Source organism: Anthonomus grandis, chromosome 3, assembly GCF_022605725.1.
Source record: "Anthonomus grandis grandis chromosome 3, icAntGran1.3, whole genome shotgun sequence".
In the NCBI taxonomy this organism is placed as follows: domain Eukaryota; kingdom Metazoa; phylum Arthropoda; class Insecta; order Coleoptera; family Curculionidae; genus Anthonomus; species Anthonomus grandis.
In genome coordinates, this window is record NC_065548.1 from 28,648,055 (window position 1) to 28,675,965 (window position 27,911).

At 31.1% G+C, this 27,911-nt stretch overlaps 1 protein-coding gene across 4 annotated transcripts in view; it reads left to right on the forward strand.

The window, feature by feature from the left end:
- Positions 1–27,911, forward strand: part of LOC126733696 (uncharacterized) — a 95,461-nt gene that overhangs the window by 57,916 nt on the left and 9,634 nt on the right. For all 4 annotated transcript variants that reach the window (XM_050437071.1, XM_050437069.1, XM_050437070.1 and 1 more), the window contains exons 5-8: positions 5,952–6,106; positions 14,069–14,207; positions 18,002–18,190; positions 18,246–18,386. In XM_050437071.1, coding sequence (XP_050293028.1) covers positions 5,952–6,106; positions 14,069–14,207; positions 18,002–18,190; positions 18,246–18,386 — 624 coding nt within the window. The remainder of the gene's footprint in view (positions 1–5,951; positions 6,107–14,068; positions 14,208–18,001; positions 18,191–18,245; positions 18,387–27,911) is intronic.

Sequence of the window (27,911 nt, forward strand, 5' to 3'; positions counted from 1 at the left end):
GAAAAGAAACAAATATTTTTAGATACATAACTAGGGACTCTAACCATTGTCTTTAACAATGGCTAGCAGGCATTTCTTGATACATCGTTTGGTCTCATTTCCTCTAAGTAACAGCAGATTTAATAAAGAAAAAGCAACAATTAAAATTTATTTATTGCTATGATCAATGGTTATGATGATAGGATTATTGATAATCTGATTAAAAGACTTAGGTTTAAAGTTAGTATTAAAACCCTACTACATTTCAAAAAGATAAAAATAAGCAAACTTTCATTGCAATACCATACGATCCTATCTCGACGAGAGGCTTTGATAGGTTTTTCAGAAATTTAGGTCTTAAAATCTTTTAGAAAACTCAAAAGATAAAATAAAGACCAATGAAAAGTCTAGGATTAATGAGATTAATTGCAACGATTGTGACAAAAAGTTCATAGTACAAACCAGAAGGTTAATTAATGTCAGATTTAAAGAACATAGCTCATGTGAATTATGGAAGAGTTATGGAAGAACATGTTCTAAATACTGGTCACTTTGCAAGGATGAACAACTTAAAATTACTTAAACCAGTCAACAACAATAGAAAATTAGATGCATATGAAAGTTTAGCAATATTCTAAAACCAAAAAACATTCTTAACAGGGATAAAGGTCCAATCCCATATAGTCAATTATGTAGTTTAGTAGTTTTATTTTAGTTTAGTTTTAATCTTCTCTCGGAGATGCTAACATCGTTAGCGAAACAGGTGTCGAGAGTAAGAAGAAAGAGTTTTAGTTAATGATAAGCATTTTTTTCTATAAAATCTTAATTTATTTTTAGGTCTAATGATGCTCCGATAGGGGCGAAACACGTGTAGCTTTTGAAAATTATAAACATTTGATGTGACCATGACTTTGTGTTTTTACCTTTGGTTTGGTCGATTAAACCAAACATAAATCAGCACTTTTTTCAAAAAAATTAATTCAATGCTAGAGTTCTTAAAGTGATTACAAATAAAAGAGAAATCTTTTAGTAATGGATGAATAATCATAAAACATTCGATTCAGTCCCCCATTTACGACTTCTTTAGGTCTTAGAAAATACCTGTTACAATTGCAAAGAGCAATATTATCTATATCATTTCATCTTACGAAAAAAATGTATAAGAATGTTATTTTATCTTTTTGCTAAGTTGAAAGATAACGGAGATACAAGGGGAGTCTTAGAATGTAACATTTCTCAAAATGCCCTCTATCTTAAAAACTAAAAGAGCTATAAAATTTATATTAACGGTGCCTTTAGCTTTATGAAAAAAACGGTGTTACTTAAAATAACGGAAAGTACCCAAAATTCTGTCTTAAATGAAGACGATAGAATACTTCAGCATGAACATGCAATAGAAAATCTTAGCCATCGCCTAGTTAAAGAGAAAACGACAATGTTTCACGGATTCATGAAACATTATTTAAATATTTGGGGTTATTGGTTACATATTTATTGAATGGTTGCAGCTTTACTTTTTCACTTTAATTTCAAAAGACAACCTGGATCTAAAATTAAATTTAAAAAAATGTGCCCATTGCGCTTCTTAAAAATTGTGTCTTAACATTCCATAGTGTCTTCTATGTTATAAAGTTTAGCAAACCGAATGCTTGCGTAATATTTCGAGCAATAAAAATGCCATTATCCAATATTTTTCTGGTGTGGTAAGTCATTGCATCCAGGTGTCCTAGTAAACTTTTAGTCAAAATCAGAATATTCTTTTACAAAATAGAGTCAACATCTTAAACCTAAAACCCATGATTCTGATCTTGTAAAAAACATAAGCATACAATCAACGTGTGAAATTAAAATGAATGCAAAGACTGTTAAAATCATTTTATTACTAGATAAAAGCCCATTTAAGGATTAAAAACTTCTATTCTTATTAGTTTTTAATATTTCTCTCTATTGTTTTTCCGCTCCTTACTTCCAATTTAACTCACCTACCCTCTTAACGTATATCATTTGAGACCGTTTCCAGCATTGGTCTCCCAGATGATTGGGTATTTGGATTTAAGTATCCAATTTGACAAATATTTGTTTTCTAATTAGCTGATTTCTCTTCCTGTCCAAGATATGTTACTTGTTTTTAACTATACTATTGTTATATATTATTATTAACATGTATAGTACCATGGGGGATTACTGTGATCCCCCATTCTGCTTAGATGTTTTGATCCATACGGGCCGTGGGCGATATATGTGGTCCGACAGACCAGAAATTACATGGGGCCATGTCGCATAGCACTGATGCGACAATTTAATGCAAAAGAAATGGCAGTAATATAAAGGTATTGGACAAAATAAAACATCAATTGGCTTTCATGTAAATGTTATTTTAGTTCTTATAAACATGGTAAAAAAAGTCCAATATTTTATTTTCTGAAAATTATTTTATTTTAAGTTTGAAACATGTAATTCGAAAAAGCATTGCAAATATAAGCGTTTTTGACATAAATTACATCTAAATTTAGTCTTAGGGGTCTTGTTTTTCGCTATTTGACGTCCTGATTTTTTAGAAATATTGGCATAACACTGGCTGCAAGATCTGTTTTTTTCAGTATCCTCAAGTATATGGCCGGTTTCCTGAATATCCACAGATGGGGTATCCTCATATTTTAGTAAACCATTAATGACTTCTTCCCGGAATTTGGTGATGTTCATTTTATTCTGCGTTATTTGCTGATGGAGGATATAGGCATTTACAAGTCCCGAACCGACAACTAGCTCAATCGCTAGTTTACGATACCACTTTACCCCACGACGGCGACGAAGGGAAGAATTGAAGGCGTTCATCTGGTCTGATATATCAATATAGGCTTTGTGTTTATTATATTCAATAATACTTCTTGGCTTTGTTTTTTCTCCTGATCTTTTCTTCTGAGTAACCATTTCCGGAATAAATTTTGTTGTCAACATGAGAACATCTCTTCGGTCTTTCCATTTCTCAATAAATATACCATTGTTACTCTCATTGGCAATATGCTCCCCAAGTTTTAATTTTTTTTTTGAACCACAACTTTTGAATTGTTTTTTCGATTGCTGCGTAATGTGCCCAGAATATATGACTGTTTTTCTAGAAGTTTAGAGGCCAGTTCGACAGATGTATAGTAGTTATCCGCAACGATTTTGCGTCCCTGGTTTAACAAATTATCCGTGAGTTTCAAGACAACATTGGAGCGTACTGACTGTCCTTGATTAGGTTCTTTTTCTTGCCAACAGTAGATTGAAAGATCGTAAAGATAACCATTTTCGAGACATAGTTTAAATAATTTTATGCCAAATTTGTGGCGCTTATTGCTTATATATTGTTTGAATTTCAGTCTGCCTTTAAAAGGTACAAGAGTCTCATCTATCAGATAAACTCAATCAAGAACACCATCAAGAACGGTTTCGTTGTTTGCAAAATGCCAAGTTTTTAACAACAGTTGAAAACGATTTCTAGGCATAATTTGTTTTATAAAGTTTAAGTATATTTTGCTTGTTGACCAATATGAGGAAATTGAACCAGACCCATCCACATGATACAGCCAATAAACTGTTCCATCTCCGAGCGGTCTGTGTTTTTCCAGCTTTGAATACATGCGTTTCGTGATTGAACTTGGGCTTTTTGTTGTTCAGCGTAAATATTTGTTTCTCAAACAAATAAATCAAATATGTCGTCAGTAATTATTAATTTATAAAATTCATATGGTGTTTGGTCATATAAATCATAAATTTACAATCGAATGCCAGGATTGGTGACTGTAAATAAAAAATTTGTCATCTGTACGCCAGTTACATCGGACCAAAAAAACAAATCACTTTCATGTTCTGCTAGAGATTCATCCAGCATGGTCTCATCATTATAATTGATATTTCGTAGAATGACACTGTCAATAACTTCGTCAATATTGTTACCTGGTATTGACGTTTGCGATGTGTTGTCATTAGCTTGGAGTTCTTTTGCAAACACTACTCTTTTTGCGGAAGTGCTGGGCATATCAGAGGGAGGAGAAAAAAACTCGCGTTTCTTCTCAAAGCTATTGCAGACTCAGAACCAGAAGGGTTATATTCACTCACATCCGGCGAAAAGTTATCCTCACTCGCAGAAAGGACTTCGTCCCATAATGTGCCTAGATTCTCCTGTTCTGTTTCGTAATGACTCATAGTACTGGAACTAAGATTTTACGCTTGCAACAGTTTTCTTTTTCTTACAAAAGTGCAACTACACGTTACAGGTCATATGCCTTGAAATATCACAAGCTATACTCAACAACTTGCGACTACTATGCGAAACACAGCGAAGAACGGATCATACAGGTGTGCTTTCTAACGTCAAACTGAATCGAATATCGAATGCGCGTCGCAATTACTCTTGGGTCACCTTTGCCCCCATACTGGCCATAATATTGCGCGTTTGCTTTCAGGCCATGGGGGATCAACGTCGTCCGTCAAAAAAAAATATGAAAAATTCGACAATTTACTAAAGTGGATTTAGTAAATTAAATAAAATAATTTGGCCCCAGGGTACTACAATAATGCATTTCCGTTATGGCACTTTACGTGTTAACCGAACTATTTTTTAATAATTTTTTCTATGAGGCTATACTAAATTATTTTGTTTTACTATATAATTCATCGATTTTTTTTAAAATGAGCGCTTCAGCGAATATCAGAGCTTTAAGATGTCTTAAATTATCGAACGTAAACCATATATAGATCTTTATATAAAATTTAAAATTAAATCAGTATTAAGAATACTCCTTTTAAAATATCTAAGATGTACCTACTTATATAATAATTTCCAGTTCCCATCTTCTCCATTCTTCTTAATATATTGTAACATTTTTAGAATTCGTATAGCTTAAAGAATAACTTTGTACTTACAAATTTATTCTAATTAGTAAGAAGAATAGTAAATAAATGAAGTATAATATAGTGACAGAAGTGTTACATCTAGAAGGAATAATTTGTTTAATTTAATCTTTTGACCAAAGTCCATATTATGGCGAGCAATTTAGGAAGGGACGGGCCTTTAGATAAGTTAGTAAATTGGTTTGTACGATATCATTAATATAACGCGCAGCAGTCATATTGCCTCGAACAAATAAACAGGGCGATCGGCTACTATAGGCAATAATTTTCCAAACCATTACTCAAACATCGTGCATACCTAAACATTATATCATTTAACCGTGGATGATACGAATAAAGTTCAAAGGCTTGAATGCAAAGATAGAGTGTACTCATAGTAACAGATCTGATGCGTAGTAGCAAAGGCATCTCGTAGGGCTAGTTGTCTGAACCACCTACCTTGATGCTCTGTAGTATGCCTCAGTTGACCAGTTAGCCTTCTTCGTGTTTCTCTCTTTTTTTATTCATATCCGATACACAAGCATTACCGTCATTGCAGTAAAATTAACACAGCGGCTAATTGCGCGATAAGACAAACCAACATATTGATAGACAATAATTCTAGCTCTGTCAAAATCGCTAACATATTGATAATTTTGACTTCTTCGAACCCGAGTTATTTTATTATGCTTAATAATTACTAGTAAACGGAGGAGCAATAACTAAAAATATCTCTACTAATAAGTTGTCAGAAAATGCTTTCTTCACAAAAATTAAGAGACTGTATATTTTAAGAATGGCAAAAGAAGATAAAACGTTATCGTTATTACCAAAGGATACTTATATTAAAGTCATTATGTTACCGAAAAATCAAGTTGAAAAAATTATTCCTTCGGGATATAATGAATGTACATCAAAATCATAGCACATAAAATACTTATAAATAAATATCCACACTATGTTAAAAAAATCTACCAGATTAAAAAAATAAAAAAAACCACAAAAATTATTTCAACTTTCGTAAAATAATACTTCCTTGACATTTTTCGACCTCATATTTCTCCAAATTTTTACCACTCTACTTATTTTTTTTACAGTCACACTTATTCTTTGTAATGGAGTACCTGAATGGTGGAGATCTTATGTTCCATATTCAAGCGGAAAGGAGATTTTCTGAAGCTAGAGCCAGATTTTATGGAGCAGAAATTGTTTCGGGCCTGAAATTTTTACATAACAAAGGAATCGTATATAGGTAAGTTTTAATATTAAATACCAGTATCTAGTTCGATCGTTTTTTTTTTAATATGGGAAAGTTTATTTACCAACACCAAAATAACTTCATTATGAAGTCACAGCCAAATCAAAAGTTTTCATATTTCAGTTTAAGCGAACAGTAAACGGAAACAATTGAATTGCGATTTCTGAAAGTGGAAATATTTATCTTAACTGTTCGAAGAGGGCAAAACAAATAACTATGTAGGCAGTCTATTCGATTATGTTCACTCCTCAGACTTCTCTCTTTAGGGACGTTTGTCAACAGAAACTTTTCGTAACTTTGCCAAATTTGCGATAATGATTTAATGAAGTTTCGTCTTATGGAGTGGTTGTTTCGGCAAACTCGTTATCATTATTAAGAAAATATTTTGCGCTTTATGGTTCTTATAAAGAAAGGTAACAAAGCAATTACTTAATATAGCTTATAACAATATTTTATAGTAATATATAAATAATATTATTTTCAGAAATACCCTAACGTCAGTATGATTGAGTTTCATTTTGAACTTTCGTTTTGCAGTTTTTATGAGAGCCTAACTATATGTTATTCCTCTCTTAAAGTGAAGAAAAATCTTAACGAAGATGGTGGAATATTTAACATCATTTAATAATGATATATATAACATAACAACCTATAACATAACATATCCGCATAATTCCGTTTATATTATAGGTGTACACTTTCTAAAAGTTCCTGTAGAGTAGAAGATAATTCAAAATTATTATAGTCCAGTATAAAAATAACGATTAGTTAAAATGCAAGTGGACTTTATGCATATTGTATTTCTTTGAGAATTAGAATTAAAGATTAATTGAATATGAAATGGTGGGCTTCATTGAACTTTATGATTTATTATTATAGCTAAAGCAAAACCCGGAAGCTCCTTTTCTATCACTGCAATTTATATTACCTTTCTCAATATAGTTGAAGAAACTGCTTGTTAAATAATTTTATGTGGAGGCGACTCATTGTAATTAAATCGTTATAAAATTGAAAAAAAACATACAGTGCAGAAGGCTACTTACTGCAATTTCTGCAGTATACAGTAGCCTTCTGCAGCAGAAGATTAAATAATATTTTTGCTATTTCGCGTTGTGTTTGAAAATTTTATGTATTGGTTCATTTGAACAATGAATATAAGAACAGTGAAAATAAGGAATTCATTTTTACATATAGAATGCTTTCATTTCCAGACGAACTACTCGTAATAACTTAAAAAAAAATAAACACGAGCGCATTAAATTTTATATCTGATAAAGTTCTGTCAATCACCTCCTTATCTCCAGCTAACCTCACTTTGATATGTCAAATCGGAACCTTCATTGCGTGAAGCAGCATTGAAATATCTATCCAACAGTGTCAAAAATTAATTCGATTGACGTACCAGCGAATAGTGACCAAAAATGTCTAGAAATGATGAATATTTTATCGACCTCATACTTTTGTATTTCAAATGGTTACCCCCTAAGTGACTATTATTTTACTATAATTTTAAAGGGCATAAAATCTACCACCCAACACTGTATAAAAAATTTTTTATTAATTCAAGATAGACTCTTTATATATTTATAAAGAGTCTATCTTGAACTTTCTCACGAACTTTGGCAAGTCTTTATCCGCTAATATCTTTACATTTGAGAGTAATGCGATCTTTTAAATCATTAATATTTTCAGGTGAGGTTTTATAAACTTTGCCTTTTAAATACCTCCAAAGGAAAAAATCTAGTGGTGTTAAATCTGGCCACCGTGCGGGCCATTCAATTGTACCATGCCTGCCACATCCCTGGAAACTGTTCATTAACCTACTCTCGAACTGTCGAAACAAAGTGCCGAGAAGATCTATCTTGTTGGAAATACAAATTATTTTCGTTTAATGTCCCAACATCAGAGTTGAATTACATTGCTTGTACTATTACTTATAGTAAAATTATAGTAAAATTTTTATTACTTGCCATCGAAAATAATGTGTGACACTATGAGACAACCATTTAATCTATCAGGTTGATAAAATATCTTTTATTACAACACGTTCTTGCTTACTATTCGCTTATACATCAACCGATTATGTTTTTTTTCAGTTTGATATTGGTCATTTCCAATAAAACCAGAGATGATAAAATAATGTATTCTATAGTTCAGACAAAACTCATATGTTTATTACACTATGGACTAGTAAATGCTATACTTTGGCCAATCCTTTTGATATTTCCATAGTAGAATCTTGGCCTTTTTGAAAATAGGCATAATTATTCCATTTAAATAAAAATGTAAGTCACTTCATCTGCACTTCAAATCTTGCACCAACATATGGAGTAAAGTTTGGAAAAAATACCAAATCATACAGCGAAAAGTAAAAAACAATATTAAATTCCTGCGTATCTCTCGTACGCAAGATTCTAAAAAGATAATAACAATTAAAACACCTCTTTTATGACTGTAGCGAAGTATATGTATTCCCATATTGTTTTTAATAAAGAATATTCTTTTCTTGACTTGTTTCAACAATTTATGCCGCCATCTTAAGATCATGCTTGAAACCATGAACTAGTCTCACTAGATCTCGTTTAACTTTTAGAGCTTAGGGCCATCTACTAGTCGTGCTGTAAAATATGAATCAAGATATTTGGAGCAAAATAGAATAGCCATTTAAGCAAATGAATTGAAAAAAAAACGAAACAAAATAAATTTGAAAATTGCAGAAAAAGTATTCTCAAAAAGATACATGAATATCGTCTAGAATATAGTATTTTATTTTCTTAAGATGTCTAATAGAATAGCTGTAATAGATAGAAGCTGTAATTTAGTCTTCAATTAATTAAATTGACAAGTATTAGAGAAAATTTTTGTTTTGCTGGCAGGTAAAATTTGGCTAAGTTTGTCTTTTTCTTCGGTTCCAGACTTACTATAGGAAACCTCCGCTTGCTAGTTGATAATAAAATCTATGTGATCTATATAGCTAAATGTGACGAGTGAAAGACTGTAAGCTTGCTAAGATAATACTAAATTATTTAGTACATGAACTGTTTTTGAAATAATGGCGAAGCTGATTCAGGCTTTGATAGCGAGTCCTTCATTAAGACCAATAGAGTTTACTTGCCATGAGGAAAACACCATGGTCTTTTAAGCTAAGTATTCGCTAGAGTAAAATGCCATCAAAGTATTATACCGTAACATAGCTCAATTTGCTCTGATAATACAGCCGAAATCTTGAATACACTCAATTAAATAAAGAACCTTGATGAATAGATGAGGAAGGGTTATGTGTGCAGCTTGCTTGAGTTTGCTGTTCTCAACAGGAATCTTCGGTGATTAAGAGAAGACCCTGGCATCAAACAGGCCAAGGCACATAGGTCTCTCTCAACCCATTATTACTGCACCTAAATACTGGTCTTCTAATTCAATACCATTTCAACATTGCCATTGCCAACACGTATCGTAGGTGTTGGTTAAACCGAATGACACAGCAAAAAGAGAATACTTAATAACTATTTCTTTTTTGAAGATAAATAAAAAAATTGGTATATCGATGGAATTCAGTTTAACAGGAAGTGACTAACCGTTTTTTTTAGTTTAAATGGGACATTGGTATATTATTACGCATTTTGATAGAAAATAATATTCTGAAAATAATGATATTTGCTACTTTTTGTTTTATACCCATAGGGAAAATATTTTTTTGAATTTTAAAAATAAGATGCCATGGAAGCATTAAAAGCTTTAATTTTTAATTAAGTAATCACGGAAAAACCACTTTTGAAATACAGTTTTTCTTCGCCAATAATTTAATATAATTATTTTTTAAATCGGTTAAAAGAATAAGCCCATAAAAAGAAAAAAAAACTAAGTTACATAAATAAATACATTTAATCAATAAAAATACCATAGGAGACTTTAATTTTTTAAATAGGTTCCGTTTTATTGTAAATGTTACCTTTATTGTAAACGAATAGAACTAAGGAACTAAATGTTTTACTTTACGTTAATATAAACTCCACAGTTTTCGTAAGGGAATTGGCAATCAAATATAATACCATGAGAGAGCCTGTATGGAAGTAATAAAAGAACATAGGTCAGTCTTATTAAGTGCAATGTTTATCAACACCTTTATTAAAGGGACAATTTTTTAAGAAAATAAGGATATTGAAAATTTATTTTATTTTATTTAAAAAAACGATTTCTATTTATGGTCACAGCAATTCATGCATTGTCTTTTTCTGTAAAAAAATCATTTCATTAAATTTATTATTTCTACTTGCAAAATGCTGTAAGCTCTCTAAATCTTACAACACTTGCTTTTATACATTATTACTTGATGCATTTGTATTACAGCCACATACAAATAATAATTTTCCCAAACCATGCTACAATATAAAATGTTATACTCTTTTATTAACATTTAAAAAATAGCTAAATTATTGACCCAAATTATACTTAGTTATCTATATTGATAATAGATAGATTCAATTATTAAAAAAATTATTTCAGACAAGCAGCAGATTACTGTAAATCAAAAGATTTAATGGTTAAAAAAATAATCGTAGGTAATGAAATAAAACGGTACGAATACCTGTTTTTCCATTCAGTAAATCTGTACTATTAAATAAATAACGATTAATAATATAAATTTAAATAATAACATTATCCGGTGAGTCGCACTCCCTTTACAGGTGATATTTTATTAAACGCAACCCAATGATATTTTCCAATTCAGCGAGCAAATTTTATTTGAGTATTGACGATGAAATGAATATACGACAGTAAATACATGCAAATGATATGAAATATTGTTTGAAATAGTTTTCAAATGGCTTAGGGTAAAGCTTTTTTAATTATTTACTGACATTGGCGATTTAGTTCAACGGAGTAAAGAGAGTTGAATTGAAGTAATGTATTGACTCATTTAGGCAAAAAAATATAGAAAGATCACTAGCAGGGAAATTACATATGATAAACAAATGTTATTTTTCCTAATTTTATACACAGATTTAGGTAAAAACTATAATAGGAGAAACTATGCAGGTGTCTAAGCTGTTTTTAACAGCATAGAACTTGGCAAATTTGAAGATAGCATAAATCTCACAATGCGTTCTTTATGGGAGACAATAATCTTTTTAAAAATATTTTTAAGACTACCCCGTACTAATTTATCCTCGAGAAACCACTTTAAGTTTACTCTTTAATAACTCTTTAATAAAATATGAAGCATTTTCTCTAATAACATTTAATAAGAAACTTTATAAAGAAGTCAATATTCAAAGTTAAATAAATCCAGATAACGTTCCTATAGTAGAAAAAAACATAGCAACGTCGCTTGATCGCATTGTTGATTCCACCCACACAAGAAATCTTTACGAGTGACGTCGTCAAAAAATCTTTACTTCATAAATATTTATTAATAATAGATTATGCTTTAAATTATTAACAATTACCGCTTATGAACTCTTTATACGTCTTTTCAATGTACTTCATTAGAGTAAAAAGTGCCTATCTAATGCAAAGCATTTTTATGAAAATTAAATATTTTATAATTTATATAGATTTCTTAATAAGTTTTTATTATTCTACGTTTATGCTGACAGTACCATCATGTTATGACAGTATCTGTATTTACTTGTAAAAACATCGGCTTGAATCATCTGTTTTCTATGATGCGCACAAACGGTACAAGTTTTTACCATCGTAACAGTTCACAAAAACACTCAACACAGAACTTCACAAATGCCGAATGTAAACACGGATGACAAGATGACATCAGTTTTTGGTTGGGTTGCGTTGTTGCCATTCCAAGTTGTTGTTTACTAACTCTAGTCTTTCAATGTTCTAAGCATTTTATTCAAGTGGTATCATGCTGTCTTATGTATTCGTGTATTTGTGCTTTTTTGAAATATTCTATTATCACTTTTCAGAACATATTTGAAGGTGACAGAAAAAATTCTGTATCTTCAAATATTGCTGTTTCCATTTACATCGGATAAATGCATTGATCTGCTGCTAATTTATGGAGAGTATCGGAAAGATTCTCGTGATGCTTGCCGTATATACCGGAAACGATTTCCAGATAGTTACCTGCCTTTGCTTGTATACAGTGTCCTTTAATGTTTTCCACAGGAAGAAATCACATTTCCACAGGAACGGAGTAAGATCTGGACTTCGGGCTGGCCAAGGGATTGTTCCATTTTGCCCTGTCCAACTTATTTCATTTTCTATTAGCGGTTGTATTTCAATCCTTGCCATATCTAAATATCTTCTTGAATTCCAATTTTCATTTTTTATAATTTTTGAGCGATAAATTCCCCACCACACCTTTACGGATCGTCTTTCCTGCTTTTTCGTGTAATACGTATTTTTCCTATTTAAAATTAGTATTGATGTGTAACAAATTGACTCATCAGTCCATAAAATTTTATTAAAGACATTTTCATCCAAATTCACGTTCATTAACCTATCACGAAAGTTTGATGTTCCATCATAGACTCTTTTTTCTAAATGTTGAACAGGTAAAAATTTTAATGATTTAAGGCTCTTAATATTGAATCACGCTTCTTGTGATATTTAACTCCAAAGCGGCTTGACTGGTGGAGGTGAAGCCTGTCAGAAGCCTGTCAGACAGTCTGCTGCAATGATTGTTGCTGCTTGTCACTCATCCAATGCTATGAACTTTGTGTAGAGGCTGGAGGAGCGTATTTTGAACAATTGTTACATTGGGTAAATAAAAAATGATTCAATATAATAAAAAAACTTTTGGTCTTAGTTGTCTCATACTATGAGACAAATAAATACTATTCAAAAATTTATGATACTTTTTGAAGCATCTGAAGTAATACTAAAGCTATTTGAGTCGAAATATTTGAATACAATTAATTATTAATATCAATATTGCTCTACCTCTACACCAATATTATTTTCGTATTGAATTTTAAAACCCAGCTTTCTCCCATAATCTATATCTACCGTAAATGTTGATGACTTTTTTTTCTAAATTTCTAAATAATAGTTATTTGTGTAATAAGTGTGTACAATGATCCGTTTTTTATGAATGGGAAATTTATCGCATGAGCCATTAGCGAATATGATAATTCCCATACAAAAGTTTTTCTACTAGCGAAGAAAACATAAGAAACTTAAAAATACCAAATTACTTTACGCACTAATGCGTGAAAAAACGTCAAAATTTTTTTTGACAAATTATAAATTAAATGTCAAATTACTTTTTTCACACTAGGGCGTAAAAATACTTTTTTAGGCACACAGTGCGTAAAAAGTGAAACTTTATAAGCCTTTGGCTAGTGGGTAAAGTGCATGGTTAGTAAAAAAAAGTATTTTTTTTACTCCAGCGACCAAACCAGAGACAGATTATATCACAATTAAAATCATTAAAAAATACACTTTTTTTTGTAATTTTTTTCAAAATGTTAGACAATGAAGAAGTAGTAAATAATAATCTGTTTATTTAGAATGGTAAATTATATAAAACAACAATATTTAATTAAAATATATTTTTTATTCTTACCTTAAACAAGTTGTTAAAATGACGTCACAATTAAATTTCAGATGTCGTACATAGTTCATTTCCTTTACGGCTCCATAGTGTCATACTTCGGATATACATCTCCTTGACACAAACTGCCGTAAACTGAACCGCAATAAAGACGTAAACTGTCTACTTAACCAATTTCCATTTCCTAAGCGAGTTGAACTAATTTACAGAACCGTGTGTTGGGTTAGAACTCCTTAGAATTAATCAAAATTAAATTTTAAATTGGCAAGTACATTTTAATAGTTTATGGCTTCACCCATTAGTCAAAGAGTTTAGAGTTAATTTGGTTTGTGTTATAAAATATCTAATTGGTCTTTAATTTCTTTTATTGTTATTGCTTAGTAATTCAATTTGCAGTAGTCAATGTAATTTATTACTATTGACTTAAACTTTTATTGCAGAGACTTGAAGTTGGATAATATCCTTTTGGATTTTGATGGCCACGTAAGAATAGCTGACTTTGGAATGTGCAAACTACAAATTTTCTTGGATAGGATGGCGGATACTTTTTGTGGTACACCCGACTACATGGCTCCAGAGGTATAATAATTTTTTCAAATAATTCCTTAACTTCATTGTACTAGTGTACAGGGTGTCCCATTTTGGGTACTTTTGCGGGGTATCTCCGTTATTTTTAACGTTAGCGTGATGCGGTTTTCGCGACAGTGTGCTACTTTTTCATGAAAATAACGATGCCGTTAACAAAAAATCCAAAGCCCTCTTAGTTTTTAAGATATAGGCCATTTTTGAAAATTCGACATTTTGGGACCTCCCTTGTATTTCGGTTATTCTTTAACTTATCGAATATGTAAAAAAACAGTTTTATAGATTTTTTTTCGTAGAATGCAGTGGCGTAGATTTTTTTTTGTAATATTTACTGTTTTTGAGTTATAAGCCAAACTTATGTATTATTTTAATGGAACACCCTGTATATATATGCACTAATAAATGTGTCTTCTTTTTACCTTTTTAAAAATATTTAATGGTATGCACTTTTTTTTAGGAAACATACAAATAAATGACAATTTTCTAAAATTAAGGACATAAATTTATTAGTAGGCCATGAATAACAATAACAAATATAAAACTTACACAAATTGCTACCAAAGAATTGGATTCATTGCAAATATATTGGATACAATCAAAATATACCTATTGAGACAAAAGCATATTATTAAAAAAAATACACTACAACAGTATAGCTCCAATTTTTACAACATAAGTTTGTTTTGTAGCATAAAGCAATAAAATATACAAAACAAAAAACGTGTATCATCAATAAACTTGCATCGCCAGGATGCAACTGTTGCACAATACTAAATTTATACGGATTATACTTGTATTTTTTAGGATCCTTTATGCATTACTTTTTGACACCAATATCTTTTTGAATTTTTCTGCATGAGGACGAAGGTGTTGCTTCAATATATCCCAAAACGTATATTTCTTTTCTTTCCCTATTCTCCTTGTTATAGGTTTTCGGACGCGAGCGAACAAAGGTTCCGTGTTTAACTAAATTTGCTTTTAGGCGAGCAAATATCTCAATAAAGGGTTGTCGCCTCTCTGGATATCTAATAAACACAAACTTATAATCGTAATTTAAACTATAGTACCCATTAACGCTTACTTACCTTTAAAAATATAACGCCGAAGCTTCTTCAGAATTTTCGTTACTTTGTATAAAACATACCAACATATCATATTTTTCGTAATTTTCATACGCTGCCATTTTTCAAAGAATTTAACAAATAAAGAAAAAAACAAATACTTACAATACAATTATTTGACTTAAGAAACCGTAAAATATAAATATTTGACCTTTAGTTGACTTTTATTTTGTTATCAACTAGAGTCATGGCCTACTAATAAATTTATGTCCCTTAATTTTAGAAAATTGTCATTTATTTGTATGTTTTTAAAAAAAAATTGCATACCATTATATATTTTTGAAAAGGTAAAAAGAAGACAAATTTAATAGTGCATGTATATACAGGGTATTCCATTAAAAAAAAACTGTTTGGCTTTTAACGCAAAAACAGTAAATATTAAAAAAAAAAAATTCACGCCACTGCATTCTACGGAAAAAATCTATAAAACTGTTTTTTACATATTCGATAAGTTAAAGAATAACCGAAATACAAGGGGGGTCCCAAAATGTCGAATTTTCAAAAATGGCCTATATCTTAAAAACTAAGAGGGCTTTGGAATTTTTGTTAACGGCATCTTTAATTTCACGAAAAAGTAGCACACTGTCGCGAAAACCGCATCACGCTAACGTTAAAAATAACGGAGATACCCAGCAAAAGTACCCAAAATGGGACACCCTGTACTTCGTACAGGGTGTAGCGTATTTTACTGCTCTTCAATCAACGATAGTAGGTCTTACTTAAAAATATATTTCAATAATTTTTCAAAATAAACAAAAAATTAGATTGTTGATCCCAGGATCTTATAATATCATTCTTAAGGCTATTACTTTCTTTAAGTTATCAAGTATAAGCTAAGTGAAATGGCCCTAGATTAATTTTTAGCTTTCTTTTTTTTATATTTAATATAGTTTTAGGTCTGGTTGGTTTTTAACAAGGAAACTAAAGGTAAGAAGAATAATCTGTATATTAAACGTGCGTATCCAAAAATGAACGATAACTTGATTTAGGAAGTAACCACACTTAACTAAAATATGAAGTTTTCCAAATAGCAGCAGTTATTTTACAAGCATTTATCTTAAGAAAATTACATATTTCAAGTAGATTTTTTGGTTCTTTCCAAAGCCTCCTTTCTTAAAAATCAAGAGACCAGAGTTATAAAAATATTATACACATAATTTTTAAAAGGATTGAATACTGCCTCGTGCAGAGTAGCCAATCATAGCGAGGGCACCTTTGGGCAATAGTGCTAAGGTGGCTACTTTGAGAATCCAATTTCAATCTTTTAATTATGCGTGAGCGTTGCCTTATTTGGGAAGCCAAAGATCAGTATCCTTTCCTCTAGTCTCGTTGGTCTTTCAGAATTAAGGTTTTAAAAGAAAGAAGACGATTCGCTTGAAATATGTACTTATCGTAAGCAAACTGCCTTTACTCTTATTTTATGGGTGATTGCGATAAGCTAGACCTACAAATGATGTACACTAACATGTAGTTCCTCCTCAAAGATCCTTAAGTTTAAGTAAGTTGCTGATTTTACTTGAAATTTTGCATATGGTATGGCAAAAATTATAATTAACGAATTGTAATAATCAATAGTAGAAGTATTATTAATAATAATAATAATTTATTGTAGCTTAAAAAAATAGTAGCATCTTACTTATATAAAGATCAACGTATTTTAGAGTATGAAAGAGAATATATTTCCCTATAACATTACATACACAAAATAATATTTGTAATTCAAAACCAAACAATAAAAAGTAATGACAAACTAGTTTCGTGTTCCTTTATTTAAATTATTCACACCCTATTTTAAATAATACCTATTAAGTTTTTTATTGAGTATAAAGTCTGCTTAAATATTAATAAACCAATACAAATTTGTTCAAATTATACTGTTTAGTTTAAAATATACCAAAACTTGACCTACGGCAGTTTTTTCCAATTGCCTAGCGCTCTTTTAAATATAGCATAAATATTAAATATAAATAATCTTTTTGCAGTAATTTAAACACTTAAAAATATCAGAGATTTAATATTAAATAAGGAAATTAAATATAGTAGTAAGTTTTATCTTAAATATATTTAAGAAACTATCAACTCCATTATTAACTTATTTGCAAACATATTTATTAAAGCTTTATTGCTTTAAGCAACTTATTTCTGGAAATATAAGAAATATATGTCTTCTAAAAATGATAAAAGAATATTTATGTGCATCTGGAAGGCTCGTAAACAGTCTTCCAACGTTATTGGAATTGACTGAATATTGAATTTGATCTATATGTCATAAAAAACGTGCTTGTGTGAATGTTGGTGAGCATTACTTGAGATTTTCAGTTTTTCCTGTTAAAGAAATTAATCCCTCGTGAAACAATCATTTAACCAGCTTTATTTTTTTTTAAATTACATTGCCACGTGCATTGTATTAAATACTTATTTTTTACTTGTTATATATATTTTAAATAATTAGATTTAAAATATAAAGAGATTAAATATGTATATATTTAAATAACTTTGACAAAATCAGTTCTTTGATAGAGTTTTCTTTTAGGCGTAAATATATTACATTTGCGCATAACTTAATTGGCTGCGGTCCAGCCATTTATACTAAGTTTTATAATTAGTGCATTATCTTTAATAAAAGTTTCACACATGCCTAAATATAAAAAATATTTTCTTTTACAGATTATAAAGGGTCAACATTATAATCAGTGCGTGGACTGGTGGTCATTTGGAGTTCTATTATATGAAATGCTACTAGGACAATCGCCGTTTAGTGGTAGCGATGAAGATGAATTGTTTTGGTCTATTTGTAATGAAAAACCAGTTATTCCACGATTCTTAAGTTCAGAAGCTGGTTCTGTTCTATTACAGGTATATATTTATTTTGTTTAATAGTTTCTGCTATTAAACTTATAAGATTTATTAGTTTTTAGAGAAAGATGCAAACAAAAGACTTGGGAATCGATTCTCACCTCACGGAGATATACAAGATCATGCTTTCTTCCAACTTATTGACTGGCAAGCCCTAGAAGCCAGACGCTTGGAGCCGCCTTTTAAACCTTACTTGGTAAGTACTTAATTGACTTTATTAATAGTCAGTGCTAGTGCTTTTTTGCATATGAAAAATAAAATTACATTATTTTAAAATACTTATATATACTTTTAATACCTTAATTTAACTCGAGAGCCTATTATTTAATGAATTAAAAAATGTTTTAAGCTCTAAAAACCAATTCAAGGGAGCACAAATAAGATTTCTCCAAATGATAGTTTACGTGAAAGGGAAATTGCCAATATGCTTATCCAATTAGAATTAAGTAGAATATACCCTAATACTAATAATTAAAAGAAAGTCAAAAACATCAGGAGAGCAGACATCGAAATAACATGTTCCTTGTGAATAATTTGTATAAAGTTTCTTTGAACAAAGATTTTATCAACGTAATTGGTTTAGGATAGTCCACAACTAATAAATTGAAATTAAAGTTATTCTAATTAAGGAAATTAAAATAATCGACGTATCTTTTACTAAACAGGTGGAACTATGAAAAAAAGCGATTTTGAGTTAGACTTACTAGCGAATGGAAAAATGTATATAAAGAAAATCAAACGGAAATTGGAATCACTAGTAATCTCATTTAAGTCAAATTAAAAAAATGCATTTTTCCCGAAAATAATTTTAACATTTATTTTATTATATGACTAAAAGTATGTTTTTTAGAGTAAAACTCAGGTATTTTATATTTGTATTATAATGTGTGTAATAAAATGACATCAATACTCCGTCCTTAAAAGTAATAATCTAAATATGTCTCTAAAAAGTTTATTTTAAGGAGGATTTTCTACTGATTATCATACTAAAATTTTATAAGATTATATCACATAGTTTAAACGTTATTAAAAGAAACATTACTTTCAGAGGTGTGCTTTATTATACCATGAATATATTACTATCTTTTTAATTTATTATAAAGCTTTTTAAAGTACAAATAAAAATCAAGTAGTTTAGTCTCTCTGTAACCTCACGATCTTTTATAATTCTTGATTCTACATTTTTCTTAGTAGTCTTTCTTCACATCTTTAAATAAAGTCAATTATACTGATAATTATTATAAAATTATTTTCTAAGATGTCCGATATATTGATAATTTCGTTTTAGCAATATCTTATCACCACTATTATTTAATTGGTAATTCGACAGTTAAATATCAAGATCGACGGAGCTTTTTTTAAAAAACATTTATTAAAATAAGGTTAACTAGGAGTACAAACGTATGGTGAACAATAATCCCGAACAGCGAGCTTTGACACGAAACTAATGCTAAACTTAACCTAACGACGATCGTATATATAGAGACAATTTACATAGTCAGTTATAATGACTATTCTAGGGATGTGACATCTCCACCCTCAGATTTTTCAACGTCCTCGTTAATGATGTGCCGAAGCGTCTTCACTGGAATGGCCTTCAGGGAGCTGTATTTCTTCCACTGGTATAGTGCTATACATATACTAGATACTAATATGATACATAATACATACATAATATGATACATACAACTAAAACTATAATATAGTGAGTCTCTTTTTGCGAGATAATTTCATCAAAATTAACAGGTTCTAAAAGATCATCTTGGATTTTTGCAGGGTTTTCCAAATGCTTCAATTGCAAATAAATAGAAAAATTTGATGGTTGCAACCTAGTGGCATCTGGAAGCTGTTTTATAGATACGTTATTTATAGCCAAGGCATATTTGTGATGGTTAATAATTACATCGCACTAACTTTCTATAAGAGAGCAACCTACTATATTTAGTTTTTGGAACTGGAAACAGTTTTCATAAACAATTTCTTCCTTCTTGGCACAGAACAGTAAGGACTTTTTGTACGTTATCGTATGTACTTGATAGTTATTGAGAACAGTCACATATTGACAGTTTTCTGGTAATTTACAGTTATTAATAAGAGGATTTGAACATAATCATTTTGAATTAATCTCTATACAGTTTTGGTACCAAAGATCAAAAGATTACAATAATATTTACTAGGACTAAATAACATTTTTGATCGTCATTGTCAAGGTTTCCTGTGACGAATTTGATACCAGTACCAAGGAGGTTCATTAACCTCGCTTCGCATGGTCACTTTTATAGACATTAAATTTAGCGTAATTATCAAAAGTGTTATTTAAAACTTTGCATAAATGGAAAAATTGTGTTTTCGTGAAATTATTATTTTGATTATTCACCATATGTTCTAAGATTAATACATTACTAAGAAAATGGGATAAGGTGTACTTAATACTAGATATGTTAAATGGTATATATGTAGTGTGGTAATTATTAACAATAAGGGATGAAGCCACCTCTTCAATGTAATATTCATTATTGGGTAGATTGTAGATATGAAGGGCCTGGAATGGGCTCGTTACTGTTTGAAGGATCAGGATCGGGAGTAGTGGTGACATGGTTTGATCCACAGAGTCTATACTGCAAGAATTTTCAAATGGTACCAATCTTATGCCTGGATAACCTCGAACTGGTCTAGATAGGATGTGGTTTAACACACAGCTACGGTTATGTTTTACCAATGTCTGCAGAACTGCAATCTCTATATTTAGTTGGAGAAAAAAATTCTGTCTATTTTCCACTAAAAATGTTGAAAACCTTTGCAGTTCAATGTTTTTGGTAGCGCATGAAGAATTAAAATTCACTTTCGCACAACGGAACTTCCGATAAAGGACGAAATTGCGCTATCCTGTTCGCAGCGCCAGTTAAATAACAAGATCGACGTATATATAGAGACAATTTACATAGTCAGCTATAATGACTATTCTAGGGATGTGACTCGACTATAGTATTTCCTTATAGTAGGGGAAAACTAAGCTCTGTAAAGTCCTTTTTCCATGTTATCGGCGACCCTAAATATTTGTTTACATCATATGGGCCAACCTTATTTATCATCCTCCTTGATTTATAACACCCTCTCTGCTTTGAAGATGAATTAACTATAATTTGCAAGAAACAAATAATTTCCCTTAGACCGTCACCAATTTACCTCTAAAGTACTCCGTCTGATATATAATTTGATCAGTAATTTACTAGAATAATTGTCGAGAAAACCCTAGCTGATTTTCCTACCCATATCCGAAATTTTCCTTTACCGATATGTTCGTGATGTAAGTTCATCGATCTGATTTTCTGATGGATGTTGCATACAATTTTCAATAACTTTCTAAAATTAATTAAAGTGATGCAGAGACACACTGTGGTTCTTTAAGGAAGGTGTTTATGCCAGTTAATAGGATCTTTATTTTCTTTTTATGTTCTGTTCCATTTAGTTATTTGTTTTACCCTCTTCAGAAATCTGTTTAAAGGACTGTGGGACTTGAAAAATGATTTTTATTTCAACATCCATACCTCACTCTATAACGTTTATAATTTTTAAGCACAATAAGTTAATTTTAGAATAATACATAAATGCATACATTTTTTGACTAATTCAATAGTATTCCGTCTTAGTATATTTTTTACATATTTCGATAGTCAATGATACTTTCAATTTCTTATTCAATTATTCATTCAATGCAACGTAAAAGGGGTATCATTGTTTTTCGAATCATTTTTATTAAAATATCTGAGACCATGAAAGAACGAGGTATTACGCATATAAATAGTGAATTAAAACCATTGCCAGTTAAACCAGAGGTGACAAATATCAATTAAATTTGTTAAATGATGTACATTCTTGTAACATACTAGAGTTACCAACTTCATTAATTTTTCTTATAAAGCAAATAAGTATAACTATTCTGCAGCATCAGATGTTTTTAATTATTCATTTTTAGTAATAAAACGTTTCGGTGTCAATTATTGGCTTAAATTTAATCACACTAGATTCATTAAACATCTATAAAAAAAATGATAATAAAAGTCCTGCGGGCTTACAAGGATTGCATCGCAGCATGTGCAGTTCGGGCTATAAAAACATAAAACCGACAAAAAAATGGATTAAAAGGTTTGCGTGCCGTCCGGCCAGTAAAAATGAGGGAAATTACTCCAAAAGGGATTTAAGGGGCCCATTTATCTTTCCCCATTTTTGCTCTTCCTTTTTGTTTGCGAAGGTATTAAACTTGCTTGTTGAAACTATTATGTTTTTAAAATTAAATATTTGGCTTTGTCGTGGTAATTTGAGGAAATATTAAAATACATAATGGCTTTTAGCGCTCTATTCAAGACTAAGCACCTTCTTTATTATGCACGTATATGTTAAGATGTTAAAAAATTTGTAAGGATAAGGTATAATTTGTTATTTTTTTTTCAATATCCTATTATACATTATTCTAATTGTTTTCAGGATTTTTTTTTCTTCTGATAAAGTGATATTTTGATTCTGGTAAGTTTATATCCTTTTTAGCGCAGAGCAATTTTCTCGTGTTTTATTTAGCCATTTTCCCTATCGTCGAAATTAAATCTGCACTTCAACAGCCATAAAAATAACATTGTAAACCTAAAAGGCATTTTTACTATCCATGGAGAACCGATAAACTTTAACTTTAGTACGTCACATCACTCGCAACTAAAACTATAAATCCCAATTTAAAATCCCGCCATAACTTTATATTATATCAAGTCCCGTTGACATTTGCGAGTTGAGATAGAACCGCAGCAACTTTGCGTAAAATAGAAGTTTTCCCACTAAATCAACCCCGAAACTCTCCGAGTTGTATGGATTTCCTTCTGTCCTTTATTTTTGCAAATTGTTTGTCAATAAGAGAAATTCTAAAGGAAACACAGCTATTCACGTAATACGGGAAGTAATAACAATGCGGAAATAATAAAGTGTTTAACAGCGGTCGTATTGAAAATGTTGTGGAACGTGACAGGATATTTATTGAATACAGGTCGCAATTTTTTTTACTTCGTATCAATGGAGAATTATATCAATGAAGTACACAAGAAGGTCGAAAATAAATGAAGATTCTGATCTAGGGACAGTTTTTAAATTACCCCCATGTGGTAAAATCTAGTGGATTCATATTTGGTGACCAAGGTTGGCAAAACTGAGGACCGCCTCGGCCTATCCAACGACTTGGATATGTTTTGTCTAAATAACGACGTGCTAGTAAACTAAAACGAGCAGGAGCTTCATCGTGCATAAACCACACTACTCCTCTAATATCTAGGGTACCGCCTCAAGAAGTCCTGGAAGTATGTCTTGGAGAAACAAGTGTGTCAATTTTTGTGGTAAAAAATATGGGCCAATAAAGTGATCTACAATGAGTTCAATCCATACATTTAAAGAAAATTATTGTTGGTGCCGAGCTTCAACTATGACCTAGGGATTTTCATCTGCCCAATCGGTAAACAGAATCTGCCTTAAAAACTGAGGGTTTTACTTAACTTGACTTCTAAGGTTGACTTCTAACATCCAACGAGAAAATTCAAGACGCCTATGAAAATCTCATGTTAATAGAGCTTGGACTCGTTGTACGTGATATGAATTTACGAGTAATAACTGATCCTTTAAAATACTCCATACCGACATATAGCTGCAGACCAATTTTTGTAGTACTGGTGTCAGGCTGTTCATCAATTAAATTAAGTACTGCTTTTTCTAATTTCGGTGTTCTAATATCGCGTTGTCGACCACAATCATGCTTTCTTGGCCGAAAAGTTCCAGTTTCGTGTAGTCTTTGATGAAGTTGCACGACTTCATGTATAATGAGGTGCCATTCGTTCAGGGGGCCATTACAGCATACATTCTAGATGCTTGCAATGAATTTCCGTTAGCAAGACCATAAACAAAATGCATCTCGTACATTTCGGCATTGGAATAATTTGCCATTTTGATGAAATGGATTAAAATTGCACAAAAAAGTTTCTATTTTAAAGGACGCAAGAACTGGCAATCAACAAACCTGTTAAATCAGCAGACATTTAACATGTTAATACAGATTAATAGGTTAATATATTATTTGAAAGGTTAAGTAAAAAACAAAAAAGAGTAAAAGGTTAAGTAAACAGTGCTGTACTATGGTGCCGAAAAAAAACTTGGACAACAAAATCTCCTAAATCTCTTGGTCTATTAGAATAATATATTTTGATGTTGTGAAAGTAAATTTAATTTTTGTGACAGCCGCGTCAAGAAAATCTTTTTTTTTAAATGCCCGCATTATCTCCTCAAGGAAAAGCAATAATATACACTCATCTCATGGATGGAGTTCCTATAAGAAGAATCGCAGAAGAGTTCAGCATTAGTAAAAATACCGTTTCCTTAGCTAAGGCAAAAATTGCAGATATGGAGCTATTGTAAGAAACCCTAGTTCTGATCGACCAAAAATTTCAAACAACATTCAAGATAGAGTTAGTTGGCTTTCTAGGAAATCCGTTTGAAACAGCAATAAAGGCGAAAGTAGACACGCATTTTTCTGGTTCTACTAATACAGCCCGTAGTAGGATAAGAAATTCAGAAATTAAAAGATGCTGCGCAACAAATAAAATATTTTTGACTGAAGAAAATTAAACAGAGAAGATTGCAATTTGCCCATCAATATACACACCAAAACAACATATGGGAAACGGTAATATTTTCGCATGAAAAAAACCTTTAGGTCGTGCAATAATGGCGAAATTCGCGTTTACAGGCCTTCTTATACCAGATACGATGAAAGATATACAGGGTGTTCATTTAAAAACTTCCCACCACGGATTTATCGAAAACCACTGTTTAAAAAAAAACAACGCCGAAATACTTTAAAAGGTTTGTCAAGGGGGACAACTTTCTAACCTAAAATAACTTCACCCCCTTTCACCCATTGCCCCCCAGGGTCATCCCCTTAAAAATTTTAAATAGCAAGGGGTATCGAGTAATAGCTTGTTTAAAAGGTCTTTCGAAGTCTTTTATTTTGACGTTTAATTTTTTTAAATCAGTCGATTCGTTTTCGAGAAAATTAGAAAAATCTTTGTTTATCTTAATTTGTTCAGATAGAAAACAAAAACATGAAAATATCAGTTTTTATTTCAATAAGTGTTTAAAATGTTGCCCGTTAGGGTTTGCCAAATCTACAATTCGTTTATAATTTAAAACGGAAGCTACCAACATAAACAGCAATTCCGAAGATTAGACGTGGAAAAAACTAAATAACAACCTGAATTTTTTTCAGCATTCTTTTCATTAACACAGATATCCTGAGCGAACTGTATTTATTATTATACCTTCTTAGTTATTAAACAGTGGTTTTCGATAAATCCGTGGTAAGAAGTTTTCAAATGAACACCCTGTATACATAAGACTAATCAAACGGGACGTTTTAGTATGAACGTTTGGGCCTGGATTAGTTTTAAAGGACCACGCGTTTGTGAAATAGTAGATCCTAGATTTTTCAGAGGGGAATTTCGATATTGCAACAAAGCAACATCAATATCCTGATGGCTATCTAAAGCCTTTTTAATTATACGCTTACATATGCCTACTCCTTTCTCAGCGAGTCCATTTGAGCGCGGATAATTTGGATTGCGAGTTACAATGTCAAAATTCCACTCTTTGGCGAATAATTTAAAAGAATAACTGTTAAAAGGCACATTATCACAGCACAGCTTATCTGGTACTCCATGTGTACAGAATATCTTTTTAAGCACTAAACATATAGAATTAATAGATTTTTCTCTAATAATGGGCATTTCTAACCAATTTTAATAGGCATCATAAATAACTAAGTAGCTTACATTCACATAAGTAAATATGTCCAAACCCAACCTCTCCCAAGGCCTTTCAGGAACAGGGTAACTAATAAGGCTTTCCTTTTATTGTTTAAGTGCAAATTTTTCACAGGTTTTACATTTTTTTATAAAATTTTCAATATCTGTATTAATGCCGGGCCAATAAAAAATTTGTCGAGCTCTCGATTTTGTTTTATCGACCCCAAAATGACCCTCATGCAAAAGCTCAAGCATTTCCTTATGCATTGAACTTGGCACCACAATCTTGCTTGTAAAAAAGAGTATACCATTAGACACAAACAAATCATTTTTAGTTTTAAAAAATTGCTTAATATCTGGAGGTACTAAACGAGCATTTTCAGGCCAAGCATTAAGGAAAAAATCTACAAGTTTAAGTTTAGCATCATTTTTAGTTTCATTGTAACTGATTTTTACAGGACTCAGATACAGGTACATTTTTTTTAACAAAGTGAATGGCATATTTAAATTCATTGTCTGATTTAAGACTTCCTTCTTGGAGGTAGGCTCTAGATAATGTGTCCGCTATATAAAGGTATTTGCCTGGCTTATAATTGACACTTAAGTTATAATTAAGGAGCCTAAGACGCCTTCTTTGTAACCTCGGTGAAATTATTTAAATCTTTTTTAAAAATAGCCTCTAAGGGCTTATGGTCACTTGAGACTCTAATTGGAGTTTTAAAGCCATAAATAAAAAAATGAAATTTTTGACAGACAAAAACTATGGCTAGCATATCTTTCTCTATTTGGGCATACATTTTTTCTGTGTGATTTAAACTTCGAGAAGCAAATGCTACTGGATGACCATTTTGTAAGATACAACACCCCAAGTCATCTTTAGAAGCATCTGTTTCAATTTCAGTGTGTGCGTTTGAATTAAAAAATTAATGAATAGGTGCTGAAGTTAAATGGTGTTTTAATTGAGTGAGAGCATAGTCATGTACATCCTCCCATTTCCATTCAGCATCCTGTCTTGTAAGGTCTCTTTAAGGAGCTGTGACTTTGGATATATTGGGAACAAATTTACCTACAAATTTTGCCATTCCAAGAATTCTCAGTAAATCAGACTTATTATTTGGAATGGGTAGATTACTAATAGCATTAACATATGTCTGATTTAGCTCAATACCATCTTTTCAGTAAATTTGTCCCGAAAATGTTACACTAGAAAACCTAAATTGAACTTTTGACTTATTAAATTTTATTCCGTATTTTTGGCCTCTTTCTAGAACAGTTTGTAAATTTTTATTATGCTCAGCTTTTGTTGACCCAATTAGGTTATCAAAATATGATCCAACACCGGGAAGGTCACCAAATATTTTATAATTTTTCTTTTGAAAAACTTCTGGGGCTGAAGAGATTCCAAAACGTAATCTACAGAACTGACCGAACTCTACCGTCCAAACGGAGTTCCAAAAGTGCACAAGTCAGCACTCTCATCATCAATTTTAACTTGAAAGTAATGATCTTTCATGTCGAGTACCGTAAAAAATGATTTATCACATAATTTTGTGGCAATCTCTTCAGCTGTTGGAATTAGAAATTGCTCTTTTTGTATGGATAAATTTAAATATTTAGGATCAAGGCATATCCTTAAATCCCCATTTTTTTTCTACTAATACAAGTGGATTCAACCATTTAGTTGGCTTATCAACCTGCCTAATAACACCCTCGGCTTCAAGCTCTTCCAATTTTAATTTGAGCCTTTTATGAAGAGCTTTAGGAACCCTCCTGACTGGTTAAACACTTGGGACCGCATTTGGTTTTAATGTAATGTGGTGCTCACTTGGAAATTTACCAAGACCACTGAACACACCGGGGTATAATTTCACAACATCATTCAGTGACTTGAA